General features: G+C 44.2%; 9 protein-coding genes across 9 annotated transcripts; 7 read left to right on the forward strand and 2 right to left on the reverse strand.

The window, feature by feature from the left end:
• Window positions 1-1,418: 1,418 nt before the first annotated feature.
• Window positions 1,419-3,421, forward strand: O0I10_012076 (uncharacterized protein; the record flags this gene model as incomplete). The annotated part of the gene is made up of 3 exons (XM_058492023.1): window positions 1,419-1,873; window positions 1,997-2,285; window positions 2,432-3,421. The coding sequence occupies 3 exons, from the start codon at window positions 1,419-1,421 to the stop codon at window positions 3,419-3,421; spliced, it is 1,734 nt and encodes a 577-aa protein (XP_058337217.1).
• A 3,314-nt stretch (window positions 3,422-6,735) lies between these two features.
• On the forward strand, window positions 6,736-8,734 carry O0I10_012077 (uncharacterized protein; the record flags this gene model as incomplete). The annotated part of the gene is made up of 3 exons (XM_058492024.1): window positions 6,736-6,990; window positions 7,051-7,125; window positions 7,187-8,734. 3 exons carry the CDS (start codon window positions 6,736-6,738, stop codon window positions 8,732-8,734), a joined length of 1,878 nt encoding a protein of 625 aa, XP_058337218.1.
• Window positions 8,735-9,484: 750 nt separating this feature from the next.
• On the forward strand, window positions 9,485-10,764 carry O0I10_012078 (uncharacterized protein; the record flags this gene model as incomplete). Its single annotated transcript, XM_058492025.1, has 5 exons — window positions 9,485-9,782; window positions 9,857-10,119; window positions 10,183-10,237; window positions 10,340-10,488; window positions 10,555-10,764. 5 exons carry the CDS (start codon window positions 9,485-9,487, stop codon window positions 10,762-10,764), a joined length of 975 nt encoding a protein of 324 aa, XP_058337219.1.
• A 260-nt stretch (window positions 10,765-11,024) lies between these two features.
• On the forward strand, window positions 11,025-13,790 carry O0I10_012079 (uncharacterized protein; the record flags this gene model as incomplete). The annotated part of the gene is made up of 10 exons (XM_058492026.1): window positions 11,025-11,037; window positions 11,092-11,574; window positions 11,622-12,128; window positions 12,201-12,284; window positions 12,373-12,540; window positions 12,593-12,730; window positions 12,803-13,024; window positions 13,097-13,224; window positions 13,289-13,475; window positions 13,537-13,790. 10 exons carry the CDS (start codon window positions 11,025-11,027, stop codon window positions 13,788-13,790), a joined length of 2,184 nt encoding a protein of 727 aa, XP_058337220.1.
• A 156-nt stretch (window positions 13,791-13,946) lies between these two features.
• On the reverse strand, window positions 13,947-14,571 carry O0I10_012080 (uncharacterized protein; the record flags this gene model as incomplete). Its single annotated transcript, XM_058492027.1, has 3 exons — window positions 13,947-14,058; window positions 14,116-14,254; window positions 14,319-14,571. 3 exons carry the CDS (start codon window positions 14,569-14,571, stop codon window positions 13,947-13,949), a joined length of 504 nt encoding a protein of 167 aa, XP_058337221.1.
• A 544-nt stretch (window positions 14,572-15,115) lies between these two features.
• O0I10_012081 (uncharacterized protein) lies at window positions 15,116-16,667 on the forward strand (the record flags this gene model as incomplete). Its single annotated transcript, XM_058492028.1, has 4 exons — window positions 15,116-15,509; window positions 15,569-15,792; window positions 15,854-15,956; window positions 16,030-16,667. The coding sequence occupies 4 exons, from the start codon at window positions 15,116-15,118 to the stop codon at window positions 16,665-16,667; spliced, it is 1,359 nt and encodes a 452-aa protein (XP_058337222.1).
• A 135-nt stretch (window positions 16,668-16,802) lies between these two features.
• On the forward strand, window positions 16,803-18,304 carry O0I10_012082 (uncharacterized protein; the record flags this gene model as incomplete). Its single annotated transcript, XM_058492029.1, has 6 exons — window positions 16,803-16,948; window positions 17,026-17,284; window positions 17,347-17,395; window positions 17,472-17,572; window positions 17,624-17,772; window positions 17,842-18,304. The coding sequence occupies 6 exons, from the start codon at window positions 16,803-16,805 to the stop codon at window positions 18,302-18,304; spliced, it is 1,167 nt and encodes a 388-aa protein (XP_058337223.1).
• A 29-nt stretch (window positions 18,305-18,333) lies between these two features.
• Window positions 18,334-19,202, reverse strand: O0I10_012083 (uncharacterized protein; the record flags this gene model as incomplete). Its single annotated transcript, XM_058492030.1, has 6 exons — window positions 18,334-18,509; window positions 18,574-18,728; window positions 18,787-18,821; window positions 18,887-18,911; window positions 18,981-19,106; window positions 19,168-19,202. 6 exons carry the CDS (start codon window positions 19,200-19,202, stop codon window positions 18,334-18,336), a joined length of 552 nt encoding a protein of 183 aa, XP_058337224.1.
• A 2,336-nt stretch (window positions 19,203-21,538) lies between these two features.
• On the forward strand, window positions 21,539-24,015 carry O0I10_012084 (glutamine-fructose-6-phosphate transaminase (isomerizing); the record flags this gene model as incomplete). Its single annotated transcript, XM_058492031.1, has 7 exons — window positions 21,539-21,555; window positions 21,626-21,723; window positions 21,792-21,925; window positions 21,988-22,156; window positions 22,218-22,472; window positions 22,568-23,061; window positions 23,119-24,015. The coding sequence occupies 7 exons, from the start codon at window positions 21,539-21,541 to the stop codon at window positions 24,013-24,015; spliced, it is 2,064 nt and encodes a 687-aa protein (XP_058337225.1).
• Between the last annotated feature and the right edge of the window lie 1,362 nt (window positions 24,016-25,377).

Consider the following 25,377-nt stretch of genomic DNA (forward strand, 5'->3'; position numbering starts at 1 on the left):
GGTCAACGGAGTAAGAAAGTTGATGCAAGAGATCAACAGCACGTGCAGATCAATGTCCCACCACTTGGCATTCCCAGCACGCAGCAGCAGCAGCAGCAAACAGCACTTTATACTTATACCTTTATGCATACGCACACCCACAGCTGATAAGAATTACAGTGAACGTGTTGTGTCAGTTGCATATGCCGATACTCAGTACAACGTTTCTAAGCAACAGCAAATATGCGGGTTGTATGCAAGAGCTAAAGGAGCAACAACATCATGATTATCATGAGCAAGGGCAAGGATCCCAAGGAAAGGGGGCGATGGTTTCCTATCTAGAGTAGCAAATAAAGTATAAATGGATACCTTACTAGGATGATGATGATCCCATTGCAAACGTTGTAGTGACCAAAAGTGGATCGTATTGTATTATGGATGATGATTAACACCGGGCGGGGAATGATGTATCACAACAACGACAACAACAAGAGCAACAGCAGATCGGATGCTGCAGCATCATAAATCAACAAAGCGGTTAGAGAAAAGTGCGTGTGGTGGATGAAACATCGTTAAACTAGCAATAAGCTAATATGCAGGATGGGGGAAGGTACCTTTGTATCCTTACTAAAAGAAAGAAGCCCGCCAGACCCTGTTGACCAGTAAAAACGTCCCACTACAAGGTGTCCTAGCTAACACATGCTTGAACAAAAAATCCATCATGAAGCGGATCACATCTTTCGAAAAAAAGAACGACGCACTTGTGCAATGTACACTTTACAACATGGTTACACCGACGATAAGTCAACTGGATCAGCACACTCATCTTATTAAAATCCGGCACTAAGAGGAGCACATCATTACAACAGTCCCGCTCATGATTCTTAGCTTTACTCATTTTAGCGTGTATCAAGCAAAAAGACGAGATCAATGTACGCCATGATGTTACCAGGATCAATCTTTTGAGGTATTATAACGGGGTTTGTCATAGGGAAGGATGATGATGATGATGATGGGCAAAGTAAAGCAAGTATACCAGCACACCCCATGAATGTGTGGATGATGCGGGCGCGTACCGAAATAGGCATGGGCGACAATATCGGTTTATTGGGATTCAGTGATGGTTACACGGAGAGCAAATCGGTCTGTGATGTTCCCTTTGACCCCTTGTCTAGGCTCCTTTGACCCCCCAAGTGAGATGCCATCACTATAAAATTGAAAAACTCTATGCGATGCTTTCGTCCCTTTCTCTTTTTTACATTTTCCCCCCTTTTGTTGTTGCGCTTTCCGCCTGTTCCCTTCCGACAGGTTGTTCTTGTCTTTTTTTCTTTATCTCTCTCTCTCTCTCTCTCTACTCTCTACCTTCTCTCTACTCTCTCTCTCTCTCTCTCTCTTAACAACACCAACAACCACCTATACACAAACACCGCTTGCACAAGATGAGGTTACTCACCTACCCATTTGAGCTTGTTGCACCGATGGTTGCCATTAGCTCCATTCTCCTGTTGTTGTTGGGTCCATTGTTGATTCCTCGCTTTTACCTCGGCTTTTTGCTTGTCTACTTTACATGTTTCCTGTACTCTCAGATCAACCATGTCTTCAAGTTTTGGATCACTGCCTCGCTTATGAAAAAGAAGATCCGCAACTGGAACGTGTCACAGCAACGCGCCGCTGGTGCAGAGCGATCGCCACCTACGCCTAGTACACCCAACCATAATAACAGCCACAACCGTGAACGATGTACCAGCATTGTGGATGATGAAAGACTCAATGAGATGGAAGCGTCGTTAAAGGAATACGAAGATTCTCAGCTTGTGCATGCGTTCATTGTGCCTAATTATGCTGAGCCGGAAGGACTTTTGAGAGACACGATCAAACGCTTGGCAAATCACAGGTACGGTGTCACAAAAAGTGCACGGTGGGGGCTGTTTGAGCTGCGAGTGGAGGAAAATGTGGTTGCACATGAGACTGTGACCTGAAAGCAAGCCATGCTAAATTCGTTCTTTATCCAAAACAGAAACGCACAAACAAACTATGTCATCGTGCTCGCCATGGAAGCTTCCGAGTTGGGTCATGAAGCCAAGGCCGAAAGCTTGGCGGAGTACTTTAAGGACAGCTTCCTCCATTTCATCGTCACTGTTCATCCTTCCGACATTCCCGGTGAATCGCGTGGCAAAGGCTCCAATGTCTCTTATGCTACTCGTGTTGCTTGCTCTGAAATCGTACGTCGAGGCATCGATCGTAGAAGAGTGGTCCTTACTATTTCCGATTCGGATTCTTCTATCCCAGAGCTTTACGTCAATGAGGTAAGATGATGCTGATGAAGGGGGGGAGAGGAGGGATAAAAGTATATGACGAAACTAGTGTATATGCGGAGAAAAAAAAACATACTCACACTCAGGCACACAAATCATCCACTCATTCACTCACACATTGATTCCATTCATTATAGCTGGAAAAAGCTTTCACCCAAGCTGACGATCCCCATTTTCTCTTGTACGCCCCACCCATCTTCTTCTCACGTAATTGCTTTGATGTTCCGGCAGCCGTGCGTATGACGGATATTACTTGGTCTGCTATGGTGATGGCCAATCTCAGCAACAGCCGTGGTATCAGCTTCCCTTGCTCAACCTATAGTATCAGTCAAGTGTTAGCCGAACGTGTTGGTTTTTGGGACACGGATGCTGATTCGGTGGGTGAAGATATGCACATGATGTTGAAGTGTTTCTTCAAGACCGATGGCCTTGCACGTTGTCAACCTATCTTTGTACCTATCAACCTCACCAATGTTCAGACCAATGGATACCTCTCCAACATGTATGCTCGTTTCGTCCAAGCAAGTCGTCATTACAATGGTGTCGCCGATGTCTCTTACACTTTGCGTAATGCTTTCGGTTTCGGTCGCGGTGATTCGGTAGCAGATAGTGTGATGGCTGTGAAAAAGTCATCCATTTACGCGTCGCCTACGTTTTGGATTGACAAGTTGATTGTATGCATCAAAGTATTGGAAGCCCATATGATCCCTGTCACATCAGGATGGCTCATGTTCGCCGCTGTACCGCTTATGCAATTCGTCATGTTCCCTCCTCACGCCATGGTGGCCATCATTGACCCAGCCAATAATCCAATTCTCACCTCGGATTTCTACGCAACACTGTGGAACATTGTCAAAATTATCACCGTCTTCTTGCCCTTCCCACTCTTCGCAACACTTGCCATCTACGAGAATTTGCATCGTGTTGTGGATCGTGAATTGTATCGCAAGGTCAAGGTTGAATCTCGTACTTGGCGCAATTGTTTTGATTACATCTCGTTGCCCATTGCCGCATGGATGTTTATGACTATCCCATCTACCATTGCCGCTCTCAAACGACTCTACAAGACAAACGACCAGTACATTGTTGCTGAAAAGTTTTTCCAAGAAGATGATCGCAACGACTAATGGGGGGCGGACGTCGTCTTCATCATTTCTTTTACTCTTCTTCACCACCCCCTGGTTACCCTGTTCATTCCTCTCTCTCTCTCTTTTTCTCTCTTATCTGGTGCATTCTCATTCTTCTCTTGTTTTTCCACCCAACTTGCTTCTCTCTCACACACACACTTTACATTACTAGATATATTCCCTTTAATTGGTAATCGATGTATTATTGCTTTTTCTTTTCCATTGCCCGTTTGCACCAGATTTAGGGATTTGTATCTTTTGCCTATTTTTTCTTTCGCTACTTTTATCTCGCTTCCTATCTAATCTTGCTTTTGCATTACTCAGGCACCCCATTTTTCTTTCTCTTTGCCTGTTCAAATCACACACACACACACTCCATTCATATCCCTTTTGCAGCGCGCATTTCTTTTGCCTACTTGTTCTTATCTCTCTGATGTCTAATGTAAACCAACAAATCGTCTCATTATCATATTTACATATACACATTATACATGTCTGTTGTTATTTTTGATCTGCATTCCGTTGTGTGTGTGTGTCACTGGGTCGTTGTTCAATGTTATAGATTCCCGAATACAGCACCCATTTGTGTGTGTGTATGTCCCAGACGCCCAAATGTCAACCTATTTTGTCATGCAAACAAGACACCTTTTTTGTGTGTCATACGATATCATTGAGCTTAAAGGAGACAGTGTGTGGTGTTGGTACCACCATTCCTTTTACCCTGTCCTCCCCATCTTATGGATTTCCTCGATCAGAATGCATGGCAAGGTCAAAATGATTGGGCTACGTTATACAACAGCGAGTCGTACTTTGTGCGACCATGATCGATAAGAGATGGTCCATGGCTTAACTTAAAACAGAGAAAATAGCTCGCATTTTATCCATTTGCAGCTTGGTGTCACCCGTCGCCTTGGCGATAAAGATGCTTTTGGGGGGTCATAAAGGATATAATTATACACGGGCTACAAAGCCAATACTATGTATCCGGAGCGATGTTTACACCTATTCTTTTCACGGTGTGGTGAACGTTTCAAGTAATGTTGTTGGCTAAACTCCCCTTGTGTCATGCCAATTTTGTAAAAGTAACGCCACAGCCTATTGTGGTGGGACAATACGCTCACCCTATTTGACTAGCTGTGGGAAAAATTGGTTGATCCACTGCTATACTTTCGTTATCTCGCTTAGTGGAGAGACACACAGACACACATGCTATCATTCTTTCTTGATTTCTCCCACAATGTGTTGTCATATGAGATGGATTGGATCAATTTTCTGAGTCATGAGATGATGTAGGTATGTACCTGTGGGCATCATCATAGAGAGCCACCCCACACTACTACCACCACAGATCAAGAAGATGCATCATCATACTAACGTATGTTTTCAATCATGCAATGTTGTCCATGCGGGAACTTGGCATCAAGTGATCATGATGCAGCAAGCAACTAAAAGCTTAAACATGTTCAAGGTGGACCTGCTGATGTTGTTGCCGGCCATCCATCGGCACTGCTGCACTGCCACTGGTGATGACATTTAACATGCAACAAGTTGCGCCTTTGTTGTTGGTCTTTATGCAATGATCAGGTTCTAATTATAAGCTAACCAAAAAAGTACAACCCATCCCAAGAGACAAAGAGATCCCATGAACGGGTCACAAGATGCGTCTTTGTTGTCGGGAGCGAGCCGATTCAATAGTAATGTGATGGGTTGATTCTTCATACGACTTTTGGATCAAGGATTTCACATAGAGACCATCAGCAACATCATCGATCTTTTATTGCGTACGTTCATGGTGGATGTATCTAGTTTCTTGAGCTATTTGTTCATGGACGTATACAATGTGGTGGAAGGTACAGCGACGCACATGATAGCCATATGAGGATGAGTTCAATGTCCACAGAGGTGCTGCATGAACGCGCTTGTAATTCACCTCTTTCCTTTTTCCTCTCTCACCAAACAACCGTCTCTGCACATGGTCATCACAAGAAGAAATGTCAAGAACGCACTCTTAGTGGATCCTCCAAGTCGATTGCAATCGTGCCAACAATGATGCCAATACGTCATTCAGGATTCCAAGCACCACAAGAAGCCGCTTCATTCAGCCACGGGTCAAGCACAAGTAGCCTAAAACCGTGGATCAAGGCCTGGCATCGGCATCATAGAATGAAAGCGATATCATAGTAAGTGGATATGAAGCGCCTTGATGAGCCATTGCTAATGCTCTCTCGCTCTGTGTGCGTGTGTTTAGTTCCTTGTCAATGATGATGGCAGACTAAATAACAAGGAGGGGACCTTACCAGTTCCAAAGCAAGGCGTGTACAATGAGTCTCCAGCTTATGGTCCAAAGGTAGTGTTGACAGGTTTTATGGCTGTTAGGATGGCAGGCGTTGTATTCATGTGTGTCTTTTTCGTCGACAAGCGTTTTCCTGAATCATCCAGAGCTCGAGCTCGAACAAAATGCAGAGTCATCAATGGCACCTATTCACCAAAACAATGATCATTACGACAGCGACGACGTATTAGCACTCAAGGGCATGGTCGAGATCTGTTTCGGTTATCAGCACATGGTATGGACCCAATGCACCTTTATGGTCTTGTGTACGACGCGTTCAAGGGAAGGATGTTTGGGTACAAGGTAACAATGGCTCAACAACATTCTTTATACAGCCCGCTTATAGAGCTTCCTTAGCTAGCATTCGTAGTAGTAGTATGCTTTGATTGTCCCGATTAAAAATACACGTTTTTATTGATTGCCAGCAGTAAACAATGTAGTATCCTTGATCGTTCTATGAAAGCGACGCAATGGTTGTGTGCCACCCTTGTCGCTAAAATGCGTAATAAAATGCGTTTTGGGTTGTGTGGTGTATGCATTTTGGTAGTAGCCACTACTTTTAGGGGAGAACTTGTCACTGACTATAGCACAAAGACGCCTCTACATAAAGACAATCAATCATTGCTGCCTAATTTGGCGATGATGTCAGTGACATGGAGCTCGTTTAACAATGAAATCAGGTTCAGGCTCCTCGGTGCTTGAAAAGTCGTTCACATTTCCAAGAAAGGATGTTAACAATGTACGCTACTCCTAAAGAAAAACACAACTCATAATACACACTGGTTCCTTCACTACTCGTGGTTCATTGTGTGAACGATTTGCTTGTTTATAATTGAACAAAAGCAGGTATTATGTACTAGAATGAGAAGGGAAGGGGAACGTGGCGGTATGCTGGTTTAATATCACACGCGCATTTGCTGAGTATAAGAAACGCTGGTTTGCATGAATCACTTCCACACCTCGTTCTTTCTTTTTTCCTCCCATGGTCACTACACGAAAACGAAGCATCGCTGCTGCTGCCGACGACGACGAACAAGTGAATGTGGATTCTCAATCGTCAGCTCGCACGGACATGGCGGACAATGAGAGTGACAACAACACAATCAGTCATGATCGCAAACGTCAAAAGAAGACCACCCCATTGGACCAGGATCAGCCAGCCAAAGTGGAGCAGGAACAACCTATGGAAGTGGTTAAAGCAAAAGCAACAAAACGTACAAAGAAAGCTGCCGTCATTGTAAGTATTTTGTTTAAGAGGTGGAGGATCAATCCCAGTGATTAACATGTGGTATAATAGAAGACCCAAGTAGTGGTGCGTCGACAGCCTGTGCGTGCATGTCGCACTAAAGCTGAATCATCCAAGAAGGATATGGTATGTTTTATCACGATTACACTACTACGAAGCATTAACATGTACATATTATTTATCATAGGTGATAGTGGATGCTGTTCCAAGCTCATCCAAAGCTGTTGGTACTCGTACTCGCAAGAAGAAAAAGGAGGAGGAGGAGAAGGATCCACTCATTGGTCATCCTAAGCCAGCATTATCCATGGAGCTATGGGAGTTGATCTTAGTGGAGGTTGCTCACTTTCCACCATCTCAACTTATTGAGCTTGCATTGGCATCAAAAGCAATGTGTTCTATGGTCATGTCCTTACCTGTGTGGCAGAATATCATCAACGTTTCAGGCATCAAACCGGTTCCAAAGCGCCCCAAAACACCAATCACACCCTATCAGCATGTCTTTAACCATCGTGCTCGGATTTGTGAACAATGTTATGGATACGCTTATCTGAATGGACCAAAAGCGGCATTGCCAGTTTTCTCGGTTGAAGAAGGTCGACGTATTCAAATGTGTCTTCCCTGTCGACAAGAATATTATGAACGGCATCCAGAGCCACCGCCACCTGTACAAAGCGATGAGGAAGAAGACGACGATGATGATGATAATCAGCATGGACGACGACGACAACGTGGAGGACGACGACGACGTCCACGCCTCATCACCAAAACGCGTGGCCAAAGCATGTTCCGGTTACAGAATCGACATATGGATATGATTCCCTATGATGAGGCACGCAATCCACATTATCGAGCTGCAGCACCCATGCGTTTATATGAGATACATGCCATTCGAACACAAGCTCGACGCATTCATGGAGGTGATGTGGGAATAGAAGCTGCGGTGGCTCGTGCTCGTACGATGGCTGAAACTAGACGTCGCAATTTGGAGATTCGACGCTTACGGCAAGAAGAATTACGACGTCAACGAAGAGAAGAAGTGGAAACTCGATTGGAACGTGAGAATTTGCAACAACGCACAGCTATCAACGAGGTGAATCAATACATCATCCATGGTCGAGCTTTTGGTTTCCTCAACACAATCGAAACCCTTGATGAAATTATCGATCTTATCCGTTTACGTGAAGGACGTCGTGCCGAACTTGTCCAACGATTGGAGCAGGAAGATGTACAAGTCAATGCATTTCGTGATATCTTTGCAAGATATGTGACCCATGGTGTGCCTGATATTGATACGGCAGTGGCTCGCTATGTCAGAATTTATGGAATCAATACGCTATCTCGAGAACGAGTAAATCCACCACCACAAATGCAACGACAACCACAACCGCTATCACAGCCGCCACGACAAGAACAACCTCAAGAGGAATCACAAGAGGAACAACCACAAGAAGAACAACCTCAAGAAGAACAACCTCAAGAAGAGCACTCTCAAGAACAACCTCAAGAACAACCTCAAGAGGAACAACCACAAGAAGAACAACCTCAAGATCACTCTCAAGAACAACCTCTAGAGGAACAACCTCAAGAAGAGCACTCTCAAGAACAACCTCAAGAGGAACAACCGCAAGAAGAACAACCTCAAGAGGAATCACATGAGGAACAACCTCAAGAACAAGAACAACAACCGTCCCAAGAACATCCGCCACAAGAACAATCTCAAGAAGAACAACAGTGAATATTGAAAACAGCCATTGTCGACAATATTAGTAGCAATACATGCAACAACAATACCGCCATACGACTTTTTTATCCTCCATCTTCGATCCCATTAGCTAGTATATATCCCATCATGTAGTAGGATTTGCACATACATTTATAAAGATATCGCGTAGTAAGCAGATCATGTCACGTGTTCCTTTGAATGTATATGTATAGTGGCTGCAATTGGGAATTTCATTCTCCCACTTGAGTTACGCTTACACAAGTAGGCCAACTTTAATGCTGCTGAGATGGTACATGACATCACTGGTGTGATAGGTCCTGTCGGATCGGTCAAAAGTTAACAATGCCCATTTAATAACTCGATAAAAGTGATGACAAGTCAAACAAATCTTCTACTTTATTGCACATGATGATGCAATGTATGTTATCTCACTATGCAGGGACAAGTTGTTTGTGCATCATTGCTTGTACTATAGATTTTATGGAGTTTTCCGCGGAAAGAAAAAAGAAAAAGACAACGATCAAGTCCGCTGGGATCCGGTGATCGTGGACTAAAGAGAGAGATTGAAAGAGAGAGAGAGAGTGTGCGCGTGTGTGGGCCAAAGAAGGGTGGAGGGTGAGAGTGAGAGAGAGAAGACAGATCAAATGGGGGAGTATTTGGGGGAGCCTCTTTCTACATCACACACACACACACACGCACACCTATTCCACTTACTCAGTTTCCCTACCCGCCCGTTGAAAAGATCCTGACGATAACAAACGAATGGGAAATCGCATCTCAAAGAAGCGTCGCTTGCCCACCATTAGCAGCACCAGTAGTGACAACAACGATGGCTCATTGTCCTTACATAGTGGCTCACGCTCGTCCGAAATGCGTGTTCCCATTACTGAAGCCGAGGTTGAACGTCAACACTACTTGCACTTTTTATTGAAGCATATTTTCCAAACCAACTATTTTGCACCTATTGATCCTCTTGTGGCAAAACAACAACAACAACACAGTGATGGATCCATGATGGCGTTGGATATCAGTGGTGGTTATTGCCCCACTTGGCTTATGGGTAACGTGTCATCATCATCATTCAGCTAGTAGTAGTCTTCTTGAGTTGACAAATTGATGCCTATGCTTTTACAGAAATGGGCCAAGTGTTCCCCCAGGTCCAATTTCATGGTGTCGATGCCAACGAGTCTATACCCCTGTACGAGTCAAAACATGTGCCTGGCAACGTTCATTTCGAGAAAAGCAACATCCTCGACCACCTCGACTATCCCGACAATACTTTTTTCTATGCTCATCAACGCATGATGTACTTTTGTTACTATGGCGACGATATACCCCATGTATTTAGTGAATTGAAACGCGTCGTTAAACCTGATGGATGGGTGGAATTGATGGAGGTAGGTATAAAGAAATAGCATGTGATAACCATTAGCAGCACTTGGCATTAACGACATTGGTAGACTGATGTGATACCTAAACGCGCTGGGCCGATGTTCAAGCAGTTACTAGAAATAGGTGAGTGAGTGGTCGGCGGGCGGGCATAATTATTACCAGCAATCAAGGGATCGGCACAAACTGTATATGGCTAACCACAATTGGGTCTTGGCATAATAATAGCCGCTTATCACTTGAAGGCACGACAGCAACTCTATCATGGTCCAGCACTGGTACGGGTTCTCAAGGAAAATGGGTTTCAAGATGTCACGGGTGACTATCGTTCCATTCCAGTATGCTGGGGTGGTTATATAGGCAAGATCATGTATGAGGTACGTAAAGCTCGTTGTAGAAGAAGAAAAGGAGCAAGATGGGGTTAAACAGGGAGCTTCTATTAGAACACGTTGACTGCATTACGTGCCATTGGACCTATTATTTACCAAGAAGTACTTGATACGGATGGGGATTATGTACAAGACGACTACGATGAATTCATTGACAAGGCATTCGACGAATGCGTTACATACCAAACATTCTTTAATATCCACTGGGCTTATGGAAGAAAGCCATCGGCTACCACCACCACCACCACCACCCTCTCTAGGTAGATGGATAGATCTTTCTCTAGACTTTAGCGTATGTTTTTTGCTTTTTTTGTTGTTTCCCAATCATTCTCCTCCTCCTCTTCCTCCTACTTTATCCAATTTGTACAGTAATCTTAACTCCAGCCTAGTCAGCGGAATAATACCAGCATTGAATTTGTCGCGCACTTGATCCTATACATTCTCTTTCTCTTTTTTGCACATATATAACCCATACACACACTCACACACACACACACACTTTCTCCCTTTCTATTCTTGTTAATATGAGCGTCCTCGGTATGTATATTTATTTGATAGTTGATATGGATAATGCCTAATAATGTGTACTAGTGACGACGACTTTTTCTCAGGGAGCCGTGTTTTATGCTGGCGAAACTGTCTCCTGCACCATAGCGTTCACCAACCCGTTACCTACACTACCACGACCACCAAGTGCATCATCGTCATCGTCATCCACTTATAGCCGACGATCCAGTACGCGCTTTCAGCAACAGTCCACTCGGCATCTTCAGGGAAATGCAAGCAACCATAGCCGGTCGCAATCGGTCAGTTCTACTTCTGAGCTTGGTACCATGACCCCAAAGCAAGCCAAACGACAAAGCAAACGAGCATCACGCGACTTGGAAGCCTTCATGGGACGATCGACAGTGAGCTCACCATCACCTCCTGGGTCTAGTAGAACAGCTACGACTACACTTACATCGCTAGCGTCGTCAACGTTTTCTTTCTTTACGGGTCGACAAGATACGCGCAAAGATGAACAAGAAGAGGAGGAGGAAGAAGAACAAGAACAAACGAACCATTGGGAAGAAGGTAGGATGTTATAGAGAATAGGATGGTGGATAGTCTTCTTACAAAAGGAGGGGTATTATTAGAGCGACATCATTCATCATCATCGAGAATGGCGGCTATGTTGGATGAAGAGAACGACAATGAGGATGATCAAGAAGGAGGAGCAGGAGAACCTATATCGATTGAATTGGGTGATTCAATGACACCACGATCCAGTGTAGATACGCATGGCACACGAGAACCTTACTATGATATCAGTCGACGTAGCTCAATGGATTCTTTGGCATCATCCAACAACCCATACCATGGGGGTCGCGCATCACAACTATCAGCACCACGATTGTCACAATTCTTGCTAAGATCATCCTCTGCGCCATCCCTCGTCAAAAAGCCTGAACATTTGCTTTGGGGATTTGCTCAAGTTGTCGGCAACTTTATTGTGGATCCAACACTTATCAACAATAACGAATTTGCGCCTCTCAAACAAAGGACAATGTATCGACCTCATGGTGCTGGCATGGGCGGTGGTGGAGGTTTATTAATGGGTGGTCGTTCCGATATGCATTCAAAGATTGGTAAGTATAAGCCCATGGTTGACGTGGATAGAGGACAATGGCTCATTAGGATTTCTGTGTATGTGTGTCTAGATACCCGTACGACGCCTGTAATCTCAACACCTCCGTCGATTTTATTTGTGGACCTGGATTTGGCACCTGGAGAGACAAAAAAGTGTATGTGTTTCTTTTTATATATCTTATTCTCAGCCCTTGTTGTTGTACCGCCCGCCACCTCTTTCTTATGCAACCCCTTTTCTTTTAGTCTCATACAAGCTCAAACTTCCAAATGATATTCCACCCTCTCATCGAGGCAAAGCCATCCGATTCACTTATTCTCTTGTTGTCGGCACTCAACGGGCAAATACAACACCATCGGGTGGTCAAGGTCAGGTCGTACAAATCCCCTTTCGGGTGCTGAACCACGTATCCGGTAAGTAGATACAATCTTGGTATTCCATGAAACTTATCGATTGCCACCATAGAGGATGGATCACGACCGATCTATGACTTGATGAATCCCGTTGTCATGTATAAGGATGAAGCTATTGTGGAAGCATTCTCTGAAGAGGATTTCAAAAAACCAAGGCTGAGCATGAGACGAAGGGAATCGAATAAATCAGGTAATAATGCCATGGGGATGCATGGATGATGGAGGAAGGGACTAACAAGGTGGATCGATCCCCATTGTCTAGCCAGCAACAAGGCAAGGGATGAATTCATGGCCTATGTGAATGAGCTCTCTGAACACGTCAATGGCAACACATCGATCCATGAAATTACACGACGAGAAAGCGATGCATATGAGGAACCTACAGCTGAGCAGGATCAGGATGATGATGAAACAGCTGAGAAACGAATGTATGGGCGGGCGTGTGCTCAAATTGTTTCCAGGATAACCAATGCAAGCAGGAAAGGTAACGTGTTTGTGTGTTTGTGCTTGGATGAATGAAGGAAGAAGTGGAGGAGCTCATTGTTGTATGACATAGCCATGTTTGATATATGCAAAAACAATCAACGGGTTGCACAGCTGCATTTGACAAAAACATCGTATCGTCTTGGAGAAGCTGTCTTGGGCGTCTTGGATTTCGAACATGCGGTGTTGCCGACCTATGAGGTGAGTGATAAATGCCTAACACATACATACAACCCTATGACACCGGCAACTCATTCTGCTATAGGTGTCCATTCTTTTGGAAAGCAATGAGATAGTACAAAGCGATATCGCTATACGACAACCCAACCAGATTGCACGCATCTCTCGGAAATGTTATGCTGAACATCATTCATTTTGTCTCAACCATCGACGATTGGCCTTTTCCCTTCCTATTCCCACCATCGCATCACCTGAATTCCAGACAACAGGAGGTAAATTGGAGGATAATGGATCATGACAAACAAGAAAATGTTGACCTTTGTGTTATTATAGTCAAATTACAGTATTACCTCAAGTTTGAATTTATTGTTGCTCAAAGGCCCAAACGATTATCCACCTCCTCTCCTCCCAAAGCACAACCCCCTTTCATTCCTATCAATGTCGATGATCGGCATAAGCATTACCAAGCCGCACAAGACGTTGATGTGAGCACATTCGACTGCCAAATCCCTATTCGAGTGTATGGATCGCCTGGTGGAACAGATCGTGCCGTCTATGGCAGGCCATACACCTTTCTTGTACAGTAATGTTTTTTCTTTCTTGTTTATGTTGTTTTCGTGTAGACAATACGGCAGAGATACACACACACACACGCACACACACACAAACATATATATACATATGGCACATATCAATCAATCCACGATCACCTTGAATAAACCTTGTATACGCGTTATTACTAACTAATGAAAACCCATATGGTGATCCAGAAGATTGGTGAAGGCATCTGCAGCGGGGCTGGGAAAGGGTTCCATTTCGCGTGTACTTGCATCACTCAGAGCATCCACAAGTCCACTTTATCAGGTTGTTAGCCCCACTTGACCTTTATCTTTTGCATCATGATAAACTTACTTTGGAGTACTACAACAACAATAATTCTTTTGCTGCATCGCTTGTGCTAATTCGACTTGGTGATTATCCATCAATGATGTATTGCTGACAACAATCAATCGCTTGTGCAAACGAAGGGCTTGTAACATCGATCCAGATCCTTTGATGTAATAGTCCTTGAGTACCCCATGCTGTCGAACCCTGTTAATCCGAATCCTACGTACCTGCATGACTAATAATAAGACTAGCATGTTTCATGTCGTCTTCAATAGAAGGCTTATAGGCGTATCCTTCTGTCTTTATGCTGCCATTGGGTAACTGGTTGACATTGCGCGTGTAGACATGCTCAGATGATCCATATTGAATGACAAGCGAAGAGTAGCCAAGCGATTTGAGTGCTGAAAGGAACGATCCAGTGGTAACAACGTCAACGAGTTCATCAAAGCCTGTGGATCCAACTGTAACAAAGACCGACATATTCCCTATGTGGTGGATTGCGAGTGTGTGTGCCAACCCCATAGCAACTCCCCCTATAGCATCACGTGATCATTCTTAGGTGATGACTGTTGTAGGATGCACTTATTGAAAGGATGATTGACGTAGTATAAATGTATTCAAATAACCCTAAAGGCGATCTATACCTATTATACTAGAGCAGGCCTATTAAATGCAATGTTATTGTTGGTTGCTAGGCAACGAGATGAAGCGGGATTTGGGTATATACCAGCAAATAACGTCTCCACCACGAACGACGGCTGTTTTCAGAGCAAGTTGTGGCGAGATCAATTTCATCCATCTTAATTGTTCAAAGGGATGGATGGTATAGATCACGACGATCTTTGATGATCAAGATAATGATGAAACCTCGTCAACATATAGATAAACGACTACTTGATAATAGTGTAATGGTAAGCATGGAATAGAATGGCGGCTGAGATGCGTGGCGGGATGCAAGCGTCAAGCGTGTGGTCCATACAAGGCAATTCATCTACCTTTCTCTTCTCCACCTTTACACACCGCAATGCCCACCACTGAATCATCAACACCTCCTCCTTCTTCTTCCAATTCACAGTCGCAAACAACACCAGCAACTCCAACCATGACGAATGCAACTGGTGCCAACAATGTAGAATCGACGACGACGACGACGACCGTAACGACCCCGTTGAATATGAACAGCACCACCCCCAATGACAAGACGACACACAGAGATCGTGTACGATTAAAAGGGAAATTCCCTAGCACCATGACGCCGTCAGGTCGACAAGATGTCCTAGCACTGAAACAGCAACTTGCAGACGCGCTTGGTGAGAACGGGCCACTGTATTGGGATGCCCTGAAGGACTTTGTTGCCGGCAAACTGAACCGACAAGAGTTTGATTTCTATGCCAACCTCTATCTTAGTCGAGAGAATGGTAAATGGGATCTATCTATAGAGAGGTGGTCTTTGTACTAACATAGGGGGTTGTTTTAGCATATCTTCACAATGCTTTTATCCTAAGTACGATTCACAACGCACAGGCTGCTCATCCACCACCTTCGAAACATCGCTCTGTTGGCTGGGCCAAGAGGAAACGTGGCAAGGATGGATCATTACTTGATGGGAGCCAGGATCGTGATCCACAAAAGAGACGACTTAAGATGGATGTTATGTCACTCAGCAAAGCGGATCGTGATCGCCTTAAGCAATTGGTCAAGGTAAGAGGAAAACGTAAGGGGGGGAAAAAGAGCCATTGGACTAATAGGATTTTATACGTAGTCTGGTGATAAGGAACGATTGCGACCTTTTGTTGATCAAGTGCTTGGACCACGTATTAGCCGAGTACCACCGTTACCATTACCTGCAGAGCAATTACCACAAAGTATGATTGGAGGGGGGGGTGAATGAATGGATGGGTATGAGGTAGGAGAGATCTAACATGAACATGATGATAGCTTTCAATTCGGATTATGCACGTGGACTTTTGGCACCATTATGCGCGGACCTGAAGGAACTTCCTGGACCAGAGACTTTACGAGCAAGGATGACAAGTATAGCTCTTGAACAAGGACTAGTGGGTGGAGTCTCAGAGGACGTTGTGAGTGCCATGCTGTTTGCCACCGAGAGTTATATCAAGTCAGCCATTGCCAATGCCATCAGCAAACGAAGAGTGAATAGAACAATCGGCGTACGCATGAGGAAAGACACCGATGAGACACGTACAATGGCTTTGGAACAAATGTCCTTAACATCAACAACAACGGCACCACCTTCATCTTCAATACAAAAACCATCATCATCATCATCATCCTCAGCGCAAGAACCTATAAAAGATGTGCACATGTCTGAAGCAAGCAACGACAAGAATGAAGATGAAGAATCATCATCCATCACCTCCTCCTCCTCTGTTGATACCCCGGGTGATTCAATTTCCTTACGTGATCTGGCATTCTCCTTTTCAGTATCACCTTATGTATTGGTTGAAAATCCTCTCAGTGCCGAAAGGTTGACAGCATTGTTAACGGATAGCGAAGATGAAGAAACGGATGATGACTTGGGCGACTCAAGCTCTGAAGGTGGATTCGAATTGTAAAAAGAGACACATGAAAGTTGAATAGCGGAGAGTCAATCTATGGGTGTGAAAATAAAGGATGGGTTGGTGTAATATCATGCTCTTGTTGTCTCCCTTTTTCTTTTACCCCACTTTTTTTCTAAACCCTATTACACAATGCCTCTGCCACTTTCGGGAATCGTTGTACTTGAGTTAGGAGGGCTTGCTCCAGCACCTTTTGCAGGCATGATCCTCTCGGATTTTGGTGCTAGTGTGATTCGTATTGACCGCACAAACGGTCGAAGCACTGACATTTTGGCAAGGTCGTGTCTCTATTAAATTGAAATTCATGCTGCTGCTGCTGCTACTCCATGTATGCTGATACGTACCGAAACCATAGAAACAAACGGTCCATCTCCTTGAATCTTAAAAATCCTACAGCCATTGCAACACTACGCGAGATGACAAAGAAGGCAGATGTTTTGCTTGATCCTTTTCGACCTGGCGTGCTCGAGAAGCTCGGCTTAGGCCCTGATGTATTACTTAAAGACAACCCACGTCTCATTATTGCTCGTATCAGTGGTTTTGGTCCTTCAGGTCCTGCATCGAAAGCAGCTGGTCATGATATCAATTATCTTGCCACCGCTGGTGTTTTAGGCGTAAGTCTATTGACAATGCATGCATGCTTTTTTATGCATTGATGTTGAAAATGCACCTTTAGATGATTGGGCAAGAAGGTGATCCACCCGTGTTCCCATTGAATGTCTTGGGTGAGTACATACATACACACACATTTTAAAATTTAGTCAGCTTTTCTCACGTGGTACATTCATGTCATGTATATAGCTGACTTTGCTGGTGGTGGATTGATGTGTGCTATGGGCATTCTAATGGCAATCGTTGAAAGACAAAGGTCTGGTAAGGGACAAGTGGTGGATGCCAACCTGGTACGTGTACTCCTCAATAGCCGTGGCATTTTATTAACAAGCAATGTATAGACAAGCGGAACTTCTTATTTGACGACATTCCCTTATCTCATGCAACGATATGGTTTGAACTTTGCTGAACCACGTGGTAGCAGTATGCTTGATGGTGGTGCTCATTTTTATCAATCCTATAAAACCAAGGACGGGCGTTTCATGTCTGTGTAAGTTGAAAAAGGATTTTGGTATTGTAGCAGCAGCAGCAGCAGACTCATAATGGATATGGAAAATAGTGGTGCTATTGAACCCCAATTTTATGCAGAGCTTATCAAAGGTCTTGGTCTTAAACTAGAAGATCTACCCAATCAACATGATAATGAACATTGGCCAGCTATGAAGGAACGTTTTGCAACTATCTTTGCCAGCAAAACCCAAGCTGAATGGACCGACATTTTCGATGGCACGGATGCATGTGTGGCCCCTATCCTCTCTTTTCGTGAACCCATCCCCGGTGCATCTCCTGTAACCCAACAAGAACGTCAATGGCCACGCCAAGCTGCACCTCCACAACCAGCCCCAGCATTATCGAGAACACCAGCACGACCAGCAGACTATGAAAATGATGTACCCTTTTTAACACCTGGTGAACACACTTGTGAGATCCTGACACAATTTGGTTTCAGCAAGGATAAGATCGACCAATTGCTCCAATCTGGTGCTGCTATGGATGCATCATCACCAAAAGCCAATTTGTAATAGTCATATGCAGGTTTATATATATATCATCATGATCCATGAGCTATATTAAACGGGGCTCTATCCTGAACACACTTGTCAAAGACTTGTCGTATATACATTTCAGCAGTCGTCCTTCCTCCACAGTGAACAGCTGTCGATCGAATAGCATCTTCCCATATACATTCTCGTTTACGCTGTGGCGATTTGATATCATGACATTGTCCTATGTACATACATACATGACATCATGTGAATAAGAACGTCTATTGAATAAGCCTTCTTTTTACCTAATGCTGAAGCACGAATCTCGCCACATGCAATCAAATGACACATGGTTGAAAATGTCCCTGTGCGTATCCTGTCAAAAGCGTGGACCAGCTCATGCACCAATGTGGACTCCAATTGTTTCTCGGAATGGATATTGTCACAACAAATCACAATGCTATGATGTATGAGCCTCAATGCCACATGTTCATTCATCCATCCCTTCATCAACTCACCGTTTGTATTGTCCATCATAATATCCCATTCGACTCTATATATACTTAATAAGTCATCCATCCATTCACTCAATACACAAGCCCATGACACCACACGTACCGCTTGTTGTGTTCCTGCACAAGGCCTATCATCATTGACATATCACATGTTAATCCTTGCTGTCAAACTTGCACACTTGAACACGTCCACCTACCGGCAAGTGATACCACGTCGTAGACTATCCTTGTTGAGAGCAAAGATAGCTTGCAGTAATCTAGCAACCTTGGGCGATGTCTCCAGAATGCGACCGAGCTCTACTGTGCATTTCCCCTCGGTGTATCTAATGCAGAAACGGTGAATGGTGGCGACCCAATGTCGTAGAGTCGATTGAGGTTGCTTACGGTTGATCTTGTTGGGGCGAATGGTAAAAGCGCATTCGATCCAAGCGCAAGGGAGGAGGAGGGAGCGAGGTCGTTGACGCCTCACGGGAACCAAAATTGGACCCTTTGTCAGCATTCTTTCTTTGAAGAAAATGTCACGTTATCCTTAGTACATTCATATCACACATCCTTGTTAATCAGACCTTCCATTGTACCCTTTAATCAAGAATCACTATCATTGAGTAAAGTAGGCATGTGAATGTCTTTTCAATCAAACGTACGTACTATCCCCAATAGTTCTTTTTTGTCGTACCATATTTGAGCGGGCGGCGATCATTCATGATGTGGGGCTACAACTCGCACTTGCATAAACATCCATTTGAAACATTCTTATCCTTCCTCTAATCTCATTTACAGTAACATTGTTAATTGGCAATAAACTCAAAAGGCTTGCTTCCCTCCGACGGGTGTGTGGGTGGATAGCCATTCGCCAGCTTTCAGGTACGCACTTGCACCAATTCGGGGAAAGCAATCCCTAGTTACACAAAGTAAGTTGCCTTGTTGGATGAAAGGAACAGCATCAGCAGCAGTCCAAGCCCAACAAAATCCCACGCTCTTCGTAAAGGCTAACATCCTATTACCCAAACAAAAACATCGTCCCAAATGAGGAGTGTATATGAGATCGATAAGAAATTGAGTCCGGCAATAAACTGGAAAAAAAGTACGAGGCTGATTATTTTGACATGAACTGATGTTGTTGATGATGAACAAGGTTATTACAACAAATAATTGAAAGCTGTCATCATCGTATCACATTCTTGGTTATGATGTCCTTATGCTGAATGACGTGTGGGGCAATTGTCTTGTGATCAACCAGACAACGTGGGCGTTGTTACCTGTCACCGACATCAGTAATAGAAGAAAGGTCGAGATCCTCTCCTTTTTTATTGTCCCGCAACAAGTTGTTGTCCAACATAGATAGGACGAAAGAATCTGGAGCAGCAGCAACAGCATTCTTCCTATAAAGATCATGGACGACCAACACTCACGTTATTGGTAACCATGCCATTGATGATGGTAACTTGAATTGGGTAACGTTAGCGATCTTTATTTTTTGAGTCGATGGTGGGGACGATGGTGGGCTGCATAACAAACTCATGTATGCTGCGTGCACGAGGAACAGAAACCTTCCGAAAGGGTGTCATGTCGCACCAGATGATAGCGTGTGTTCCCAATGTGCCGCTCTTAATGCCTTGTAATGGGTACACCTTTTCAAAGTGCTCTACTCTTGTGCCAATAGCGAACCAACGCACGGACACGCTTTTCGTCTATACCCGTGGCACGACGGCGGTAAAGCTGCTGCTCCGAAAGGTCTTTTATCGATGGATCAATAATTGATTAGCTGCATCAGGAAATGAGAACAACATGCATTGCATCGTGCATAAGCTTTTTCTTTTACTTTTCGTGCATTGCATCCACAAAGGGGCCGCAAAGAAAAAGAAAAGCTGGGGCACCGGCAGCATTGGAGTAGTAGTAGGAGGAGCCTTAGTAGGACCAAAGGTCTATTATCATTTTCATCTTGTCTCCTATCGCACAAAGATCTGTCATAGACAAGACGTGTTTGGTTATTTATAGCTACAAAGATAAACCGTTTACGACATGTCCAATGCCTCCAAATCACTGGTTGGGAATAGATGCCACATGTGGTGCAACCACAACCCACGCACTAGTAGCCCAATTACCATGTGCTGTTGACGGCCCTTTAGATGTTTTTGGATTTGACGTATGCAACACGTAGCGATGATTGGCATGGATTCAACACAAACCGGGTTATTGTGCAGGTTGGCGCTGACACGTTTGATTATAGCAATGGGGTATCAAGATTTTGCTGCTGATAACTATAATACCACGTATACCCCTTTCTTTTCCTATCATCATCAATGCGACAAACAAAACAAACGATGGAGGAAAAAACATGCAAACAATACACACACACATCACTTGTACTACACTGACAAGGTGATATACTTATTACTATTGAATGGGTTTTCTGCATTGGAATAAAGGTGTACAAGTAAAACTGATTGAACAAAGACATACTAGAGGGATTGATCGTTGTCTCTAAATTTGCCATTCTTGTGTCGCTTTATCGATCTATTTTTGTCTGGTTTCCGCGGAAGCAAGCAACGTGTCGGCTACTTGATCCCCCCTTTGATTATTCCCCCCACCGCGGAAGCAGCCTAATGGATATCTTTTGACGTGATCCAACGAAAAGCAAACCAAACCTATATAAAAGCCATTCAATTTTGGATCGTTGGCTCGACTCGCTTCTTTTTTACTTGTTCCTTTACCCGTTCTTTTTCATCTACATTACTCATATACACATTACAGCATGTGCGGCATCTTTGGGTAACTCATCTCTCCGTCATCTCGTCATCTGCTCTCTCCATAGTTTGACTCACACCTACTATGCGCGTAGTTACCTCAACTACCTCGTCGAAAGAGATAGACGCTTCATTTTGGACACACTTACCAACGGCTTGTCCCGCTTGGAATACCGAGGCTACGACTCTGCAGGTAAAGATCTCGTCATCATCATCACTATACTGGTTCCTGATTAATTAACGTGTCTTTTTTGTTATCAGGTCTCGCTGCTGATGGTGATGCTGAGGGAGAAACATACATTTTCAAGCAAGTTGGCAAGGTGGCTGCCCTTAAGAAGCTTGTTGATGAGCAACAAATTGATTTCGAAAAGACATTCATCAGCCACTGTGGCATGGTAAGTAGGATTAGGAAAAGACAATGAAAGCAATACGTGATATTGATTGTCTCCTATGATAGGCACATACCCGATGGGCTACTCATGGTCAGCCCTCTCAACTGAATAGCCATCCTCACCGCTCCGATCCCACCAACGAATTTACCATTGTACATAACGGCATTATCACCAACTACAAAGAAATCAAGACCCTCTTGGAAAAGAAGGGCATCACCTTTGAAACTGACACTGGTAAGATGATAAAATCACTCTCAAAGATAATCCAACAAGCATGCTAACTTGGCTCTTGTAGACACTGAAATCGTGGCCAAGCTCACAAAGTACATCTACGACTCCCAAAAGGATTCCACCACCACCCTCACCTCCCTTGCTAAGCAAGTATGCAAGGAACTCGAAGGTTCCTTTGCTTTCATCTTCAAGAGCTCTCACTTCCCCAATGAGATCGTTGCCACGCGTCGTGGTTCTCCTCTTTTGATTGGTGTCAAGACCGAAAAGAAGCTCAAGGTTGACTTTGTGGATGTTGAATTCGGCAATGCCGCTGATTCTGGTAAGTGTGACTTGATTGGACAAGCGGGGAATTACATGGTTGGACAAAGGAGGGCGAGAAGGCTGATGATGGTTGTTATTACGTGTTGTGTTTAGTCACCCCTGCATCTGGTGCTGGTTTCTTATCTGCTGAAGATGGCCATCCTCAATTGCACCGTAGCCAATCTCGTGCCTTTTTGAGCGAAGATGGTATGCCACAACCTATTGAATTCTTCCTTGCTTCCGATGCTGCTGCTATTGTCGAACACACCAAGCGTGTCTTGTACTTGGAGGATGATGATATTGCTCACATTGCCAACGGCGAACTTCACATCCATCGTCTTCGTCGCGACGAGAACAGCTCTGCCACTCGTTCCATTCAAACCCTCGAGATTGAACTTGCCGAGATCATGAAGGGTTCCTTTGATCACTTTATGCAAAAGGAGATTTACGAGCAACCTGAATCCGTTGTCAACACCATGCGTGGTCGTGTCAACTTTGAACAACACAAGGTCACTCTTGGTGGTCTCCGTGGATACTTGCCCATCATGCGTCGTGCTCGTCGTATTGTATTCATTGCATGTGGTACCTCCTACCACAGCTGTATGGCTGTAAGTATACATACACTCATATTATTTACGCTTCTTTTATTGACTTTTTTATCATAGACTCGTGCTATCTTTGAAGAATTGACCGAGATCCCTGCTCAAATTGATCTTGCCTCAGACTTTTTGGATCGCAAGTCCCCCATCTTCCGTGACGATGTGTGTGTCTTTGTATCCCAATCCGGTGAGACTGCTGATACCATCCTTGCTATGCGTTACTGCTTGGAGCGTGGTGCTCTTTGCGTTGGTATCACCAACACTGTTGGTAGCTCCATCTCACGTGAAACCCACTGTGGTGTCCACATCAACGCTGGTCCTGAGATTGGTGTTGCTAGCACCAAGGCTTACACTTCCCAATACATTGCTCTTGTCATGATGGCTTTACAACTCTCCGAAGACCGCTTATCAATGACTGAACGCCGTAACAGCATCATTGATGGTTTGTATCGCTTGCCTGGTCAAATCAAGGAGGTGCTTGCTGAGGATGCCAACCTTCAAGAACTCGCTGCCGACACCTTGTCCAAGGAACGTAGTCTGTTGTTGATGGGCCGTGGTTATCAAAACGCTACTTGCTTGGAAGGTGCCCTCAAGATTAAGGAAATCTCCTACATGCATAGTGAAGGTATCTTGGCTGGTGAACTCAAGCACGGTCCTTTGGCCCTTGTCGATGAAAACATGCCCGTCATCTTGATCATGACCCAAGATTCTTTGTACCCCAAGGTGCAAAGTGCCCTCCAACAGGTCTCCGCTCGTAAGGGCAAGCCTATTATCATTTGCAACGACAATGAACAAGACCTCCAGAAGTCTTACAAGACCATTCGAGTCCCTCTCAATATTGACTGCCTTCAAGGATTAGTGAACATTATCCCCTTGCAACTCCTTTCATACCACCTTGCTGTCATCCAGGGCGTCGATGTCGACTTTCCTAGAAACTTGGCCAAGTCTGTCACCGTCGAGTAATAAAAAAGATCATGGTTTCTCAGGATATTATTGTGTGTTTGTGATGGGATATATGGTGGATGTGTTAGCTCTTGGGCTTTTGTGGATTGAGTTCTATAAAGCTATGGTGTGGATTCGCGTGAAGATCAAAACTTGTAACGGTATGGCTTTTGGGTTGCTTCATCCGACATAGGTAGCGGTGGTACATCTTCAGTCGTATACATCAATAAAATCATAAGAGGATCGTGTGTTACGACGTTATTGACGAGATCTAATCATAAGAAAAAGGGAAGTGTGGTTACACTATCGAGTACAGCTATGTTCGAGGCACAATGAATCAATCAGTCCCTTTCTCTTCCTTTCGTTTTTTTCCTTATCACAGCATTTACAATTTATCAAGTGCCACAAACGACGAGGTCAAACATAGGAAGATGGAAGGTCTCTTACGCTATAGAAACTTAGCAGTGATTGGACAACACAATGCCGTATTCTTTAAATGTAATCCTTTAATCCAACATCATTCACAAGAATAGATTGATAGGTACAACGAATTGGTCCAATGGGGGATATACATCAATTAGAAAGTTCTATCCTTGGGCATGCATTGTATAAAGGTGAATGGATGAACGTGAGGTGGCGAGCTATATGCATATGCAGTTGAACGATGATGGTTGTACTTGGTTGACAGGTTGCATAAAGGATGATAGTACGCTAATTGAATGCACCAATCGTTCAAGATGATAGCGTCAAGGTCAAGTTGACAATGGAAACATTTGATTCTTCTGATATTGGATGATGTTTCTGTGTTTGAGCGTTGCTCAGTCAAATCCCCTCGGATCAAGAAAGTTGAATGATGGAGATGATGGGCTGGAGCAGGACAATCGTTCACATGCATTGGGTTGGGCAACAAAGGTGAATGGGAGGATAGGGTTATTAGCTGGCATTTTAGGAACTATACCTAAATAGTGTACAAGTATCATGCATCGCCTGTGCTGACTGACTCAAGTTACACAACACGCCCCTCTGCATCTTTTGCTCTATTATAGTCATACTACTTTACATTAAACAAAGACCACTTCTCATATAGCATCACCCTTACAGCATATGTAAAAACATAAAGGTGCCTGTATCTCCGAACTTTACAATCAAACGTGGGGTTTTTATTAGAGCAATGTGCTCGGCTTGGCCAACTGCACCTTGTTGGGTGCCAGTTTCACGATCAAGCTTGCCAATCCCAGATTTCGCAATGTCGCTACCAGCCAAACTGGATCTGGGGATCGACCTCTTCGACGACGACCCAAAAAATATTTTTTGGGCTGTTTGCGACATTGAACGAGAAACTTTCACACAAGGTGCTGTTGGCCAAGCCGAGCCCATTGCTCT

This window comes from Lichtheimia ornata (assembly GCF_029851405.1).
Source record: "Lichtheimia ornata isolate CBS 291.66 chromosome Unknown scaffold00110, whole genome shotgun sequence".
NCBI lineage: Eukaryota > Fungi > Mucoromycota > Mucoromycetes > Mucorales > Lichtheimiaceae > Lichtheimia > Lichtheimia ornata.